The 5988-nt window shown below is 53.2% G+C and overlaps 1 protein-coding gene across 1 annotated transcript in view; it reads left to right on the top strand.

Moving 5' to 3' along the window:
* ECHS1 (enoyl-CoA hydratase, short chain 1) overlaps positions 1 to 4086 on the top strand; it is a 7594-nt gene extending 3508 nt beyond the window's left edge. Inside the window, exons 4-8 of the mRNA XM_006098990.3 lie at positions 339 to 438; positions 1680 to 1784; positions 2227 to 2346; positions 3063 to 3130; positions 3939 to 4086. Coding sequence (XP_006099052.1) covers positions 339 to 438; positions 1680 to 1784; positions 2227 to 2346; positions 3063 to 3130; positions 3939 to 4004 — 459 coding nt within the window. The 3' untranslated portion in view covers positions 4005 to 4086. The remainder of the gene's footprint in view (positions 1 to 338; positions 439 to 1679; positions 1785 to 2226; positions 2347 to 3062; positions 3131 to 3938) is intronic.
* The last annotated feature ends 1902 nt before the right edge of the window (positions 4087 to 5988 follow it).

Below are 5988 nucleotides of genomic sequence, written 5' to 3'. Positions count from 1 at the left end.
GAATCGAACCTGGGACCTTTCAGTCTGCAGGCCGACGCTCTATCCACTGAGCCAAACCGGTTTCGGCTTAAAATATGTTTTTATTGATTTTAGAGAGACAGGGAGAGAGAGAGGAACAGCAATCTGCCTCATACACACCCCTTACTGGGGAATGGAGCCGAAACCGGGGCCTGTGCCCCGACTTGGAACCGAACCTGAAACCTTTTGGTACATGGGACTACGTCCAACTAACTGAGCCACACTGGCCAAGGCTGTGTTTCATTTTAATAGAATATTTAAGTAAGAAAATAGAGTGATTTTGTGATTGGATTCCCCTGATGACACCTCATGTTTTGCAGCTTGGTGGCGGCTGTGAACTTGCTATGATGTGTGACATCATTTATGCTGGAGAGAAAGCCCAGTTTGCACAGCCAGAAATCCTACTGGGAACCATCCCAGGTAAAGCGGAGTGACATCTCCAGCATAAGCTCTTCAGGTCACTCCCCAGAGTCTGCCCCCCTCTTAGGGGCTTGAGGACTTTTCCAAGAACAGGCAGAGCATGTGGCTTGCACATGACGAGGGACGTGGGGTTGTCCTGTGAGCACTGGACGGGTGGCTGCCTGTGTCTGCCCATTGCTCCCTCTGCCCCCCAGCTCACTAAGTGTAAGTGGTCACAACAGCACTCAGAGATGGCCATGGGGGTCACGGAACTTTGCCGGCTCCTTGGGTAATGGCCACATCCCTTGTCAGATGCTGTTAGGAAGGCTGACCACACATGGCTTACGGTCCTTGTAGGTTAGAAGCTCGGAAGATGGTGCCTGAGGGCCAGCCCTGAGAGCTTGTGCCGGGAGGTCACACATGTCACATCTGCTCATGTTCCAGTGACCAGAGCAAGTTTATGGCCTCACCCAAGTTCAGCAGCGCAGGAAATCAGACCCCCACACACGGAGGTTGGCAGGAGCAATGGGCAAGCAGTGCAACCTCTACCCCTGCAGTCCACCTGGTCAAGATTCCGGGCCTATGTCCCCACAAGGTCTCTGCCCCACATGTCTCTGCCCAGGGCATCTCCTGAGCCAGCTGGGTGGGCGGGAAAGTGTGTCCCATCGGCTAAGGGCGAGGACAGCCCACATGAGCTCCGCGGCCAGTGGGCTCTTCTGCCCCAGCTCCCAAGGTCGGAGTCTGTGGCTGTCTCCCTCAGGTGGTCCCCTTGACTCGCCCTGATGCCTGGGGTTCACCATGGGGCAGGTGACTGGGCAGACTGCTCTCTTTCCAGCTGGTGGGGGGTACGGGAGCGCGTGGAGGGGAGCTTCATAGGCTGGACACCCGCAGAACGCTGGGAGAGAGGGGCACATTCAGAGTGCCCCAGGAGGCGGGAGCCCTGCTCTAGGCCCAGACCTGAGGGGAGCAGGTCAGATCAGAGGCCTCCCCCAAGCCAGGTCTGAGGCCGGAAGCTGCGAGCTCTGTGCATCTGTCTGGAGTCTGACTCCTGTATTGTGAGGTGCTTATGTAGGCACTGAGGTGCCAGGTGGAGGGGGGGCACTGAGCATGGAAAGGAGGGTTCCTCGGGTCTCCTGCCTCCCCCCTGCTGGCTGCCTCGCCCCACCTGAGAGACCCATCTTCAGCCCCTCAGAACTTGTGTCTGTGCATGTCGGCTTATACTGGCCACAGCCCGCTGAGACCACAGCCTTCTGTCCCTGCAGGTGCGGGGGGCACCCAGAGGCTGACCCGAGCTGTTGGAAAGTCTCTGGCCATGGAGATGGTCCTCACTGGTGACCGGATCTCAGCCCAGGATGCCAAGCAAGCAGGTACAGGCCGGGGTCCCCCATGAGGAGTGGAGGGGGGAGAGTTGCTTGCAGGTGCCCCTGTGGGTGATCAGCACAGTGCTTTCAGGGGTCCTGACAACCCAAGGGACCGCTGTCTGTATGGACACCCCATATGTAAAAAGAGTAGCGGAAGCATATGCACAGGTTACAGAATGGTGTTAAACCATTCCTTTCCCGAGCTCAGTGTAAGCAATGGGGGTTCTCTGAGACCTGGCAGCGCACCCTGTTCCCGCTGCTCAGTGACGTGCTCTGTCAGAGTCGAGAGACCACGAATGCAGCCCGCAGCATCACCCCAGCGTGGGGACGAGGTGGAACCCTCCCTGTGTTGTTGCAGCTCCTTGTTAACAGCCCAAAAGACCTCCGCTCTCAAAGTGTCGACACACAACCAGAGCCGCTTCCTCATGTTCACCTTTCTGTGTTTTAGGTCTTGTAAGCAAAATTTTTCCTGTTGAGAAACTGGTGGATGAAGCCATCCAGTGCGCAGAAAAAATTGCCAGCAATTCTAAAATTATAACAGCGATGGCCAAGGAATCAGTGAATGCAGGTAGGTGAATGCAGGTAGGGCTGTGCCGGGGGAAGGAGAGGCTGCCAGGACTTGTGTGGCTTCAGCAGTTTGGCTCTGAATTAGGCGCCCATCCTGGACAAAATTGTTGGAATTCTTAATATTTCAAATTCGGCTCTTTGTAGAGTTTTTGTTTCTAGTTGCTCGCTCACAAATTCTGTTCTGAGCTCCCGTTGGTACTGAGACCAAGAATATGTCATCCTGAGGGACAGACAGGCACAGGTGCTGGCTGTGCCGGGGGGAGGCCTGATGTCGGCTTCTGAGAAACTCCGTTTCCCTGGGAGCTGGGTGGAGAGACCGCTCCTCAGTGGTCAGGGGCTGTGCAAATAGCCCGAGGCTTGGCCCACGGGGCGCAGACTCCCGGGACCCCGTGGGAGCCAGGACAGAGGCCACACGCTGCTGTCGCCCTGCGCTGTTCTCTCCGACGGAGCTACCTGGCCAGGACCTTTGAGACTTTTAAAACAGTTTCATGGGCTGCCTCACCTCCTCTGTGTTTGGACCGTTTGCATCCCACCTTTCATGCAGTTTCTCACCTTCTCTTCTGGGAGAGGCACTGAGCTGGGGCGGTCAGGCCTTCCCAGGCCACATTCTACATCAGGTGCAAGTGCGTGGGGCTCTGGAGACTGTTTCCTGCCACCACAGAAAAGCACTCCCAGCTCCAGCATCTCACTTTGTAACATCCGGGTTTTCTTTTTCAGCTTTTGAAATGACATTAACAGAGGGAAATAAGTTGGAAAAGAAAATCTTCTATTCAACTTTTGCTACTGTAAGTAAACAACATTCAAGTAAAGAATCACACGTGTTCCAGCCACAAGCTGCTGGGAATGTCCTGGTAGACTTCATCAGCCAACCCCACTCCCCTTTGGTCAGAGCTGCTAGCATCCGTAGCTGGGTCAGGGGCTCCATCATGAGTGGAAGTTCAGAAGGACGGACAGAGCAAGGCCATTTCCTGTCACAAAAGGTCTTCCCGGTGGCCCTTAAATGCAGTCCATTTACCCATGATTTCCTGTCACTCCAGTCACTTGGAATGGGGTTCAGAACAATGTTTTCTAGGATTTCTGCCAGTGACAAAGGAAATCATTCTTCTAATACAGATTTACCTCTTTTATTATCAGAAGGTCATATATAGGGTTTTTATGAAAGAAAGATAAAAAATGGCTTTGGCTCTTGAGGAAGTGCAGATGTGTGTATACACACGTGTACACACAGGAAAAGAGGCAGAGGTAGAGTCTGGGTTCCTGCCTCATGACACCCAGGGTACTGCTGAACTCAGATGATGATTTGGTGAAGGACCCAGATAGCGTGCATCCGAGGTTCTCTGTAGATGAGAGTTTGTTTGACACAGAGGTTCGTGGTTCCTGAGTGAACATCACCTGGGCGTGAGGGGAGGAGGTATGTAAAAATACCCATTCCCAGGCCAGCCCTACTCGGTCAGGGAATCGGACCATTCGCAGGCTTCCAGGTGGTCCTGCTGCAGAACCCTCCCTGTCCCCCCGCCTGTGAGTGTGGAGAGCCCTGCGCCTGACCCACTAGGACATGTGACGTCCAGCTCTGCTTTATTCCCTTCCCCCCAGGAGGACCGGAAAGAAGGGATGACTGCATTTGTGGAGAAGAGAAAGGCCAACTTCAAAGACCAGTAAGAGCTGCTGCCTTTGCCTTAAAACCTCCATTGAAAGAGGACAAATTATTTTAGAACAAATAAACCCTCTCTTTTAAAGAGCAGCGTAGGTGCGTGCACTTTCTCTCCAACGGTGTGGAGTTGTGAGAATCGGTGTTTGGAGAATGTTCGCATTCTGACCTGAGCATCTTCTCTTTTTCTTTTTTAATATGTTTTTATATATTACCGAGAGGAAGGGAAAGGGAGAGAGATAGGAATATCAATGATGAGAAAGAATCATTGATTGGCCGCCTCCTGCACACCCCACACGGGGTCAAGCCTGCAACCCGGGCTTGTGCCTTGACTGGGAATCGAACCATGACCTCCTGGTTCATAGATCAATGCTCAGCCTCTGAGCCATGCCGGCTGGGCTAGAATTATTTTTAATTGTGGTAAAATATGTTCCGGCCATACAAGCTGCTGGGAATTTTTAACCATTTCAAAGTGTACATTTCAGTGGCATTAAGTGTGTTCACAGAGTCCTGCAGCCATCACCACCATCCACCTCCAAACTGTTTCATCAACCCATGGACTATCTCCATGAACTCCAGCTCCCTTTTCCCCACCCCCGCCAGCCCCTGGCACCCTCTACACTGCTTTCTTCCTGTCTCTGAATTTAGTATAATGTTTTCAAGGTCCATCAAGGCCATAACATGTAATAGTTTCTTTTCATTGCGGAACAGTATTCCTACTAGCGTTCTTTTAAATGGCCCTGGAATGTTTTATGATGTTGGTATGTTGTAATTTACGCTTTCCCAGGTGTTGAGTGGTTAGACTGCATTGCTTCTTGCTGTCGGGACGATCATGGATAACACTGTGAGCAGGGAACCTTGCACTTGAGTGGAGCATGTCTGAGATTGTGAGAAGGAGCCCGCACGTTGTAGGGCTGCGCGTGAGGGAACTCGGGCTGTGGGTCAGCAGGGCCTCTTCTCAGTGCTGGGCTGGCTGAGTCTCCAAGCCTGATGTCAGGACTTGCATCGGGATCCCATTCCCGGGCCTGGATCAGAGCTGCTGCGTGCGTGGTGTAGGAGGTGCCCGAACAGAAATGTGAGTGGTGGCTGTCACACTTAGTGCCATTTGCTGGGGGAGACAGTTTATGCACTAAATTCCCTCTGCTGGCCTCATTCTTGGGGAGGGCCAGCTGCATCCTCTGGGTCACTGTGCAGTGTCAGATACCACATAGGTCACTGGGTAACCGAGTGACCCTAGTTATAGGAAACCACCCTGCCCCCACTGGATGTCTACCGTTTAATTCTCACATCACAGCCCAGCTCAGAACCCTGGACCCTACATCTTAAACCAGGCTCTCGAGTGAACGTCAAGTGGGAGAGGAACAAGTCCTGGGGCCTGGGAAGGAAACCCATGTCCTGCCACCTGGGAGGGCTTCATGGAAGCCCCAGAACATCCTTAGACCCTCCACGGTGAGGGATCCTGCTGGCTTTCCATGTTGGGGCACAAAGCAAAGCAACCTAATAGATAGGCCCAGCGAGTGCGGCCCTGCTGGCTGCCACGTGCCCCCCAGTCTGGCCCCATGGCTGAGGTCACTTCATGTGTGGGTCATGGCCTTGGGCTGGGATGGAGCTGAACACCAAGGAGAAACCCACCTGCCTCCGAGAAAGAATTGAAATGATCTGAAAGCTTCAGCTGTCTGACCGCCTTCGATCACATGCCCTGTGTTTGGTTATATTTATGCAGCCAAGTGGGGCACTGGTCGGAACAAGAGTTTGACGTGCTGTGCAGACTGCTGCCTGGCAGGTATTAGCTCCTCAGTCTCCACCAGGTCTGTTCTGTGCTGAGATCCGAAATCCAGATCAGGCTTCAGAAGGGAGCAGTTTGAGAAGGAGGTGGCAGTGTCTTTAAGTGATCAGCCCTCTTCCCGGTGCTGAGAACAGAGACGTTCTTTTCAGAGAAGCCTTGGGTCTTTACGCTTTGACTCGTGCTGATGACAGAAGTAGGCACAAGGGGAG

Source organism: Myotis lucifugus, unplaced genomic scaffold (assembly GCF_000147115.1).
Source record: "Myotis lucifugus unplaced genomic scaffold, Myoluc2.0 scaffold_255, whole genome shotgun sequence".
In the NCBI taxonomy this organism is placed as follows: Eukaryota; Metazoa; Chordata; class Mammalia; order Chiroptera; family Vespertilionidae; genus Myotis; species Myotis lucifugus.
Note: the sequence above shows the minus strand (reverse complement) of the source record. Positions and strands in the feature narration are given on the sequence as shown.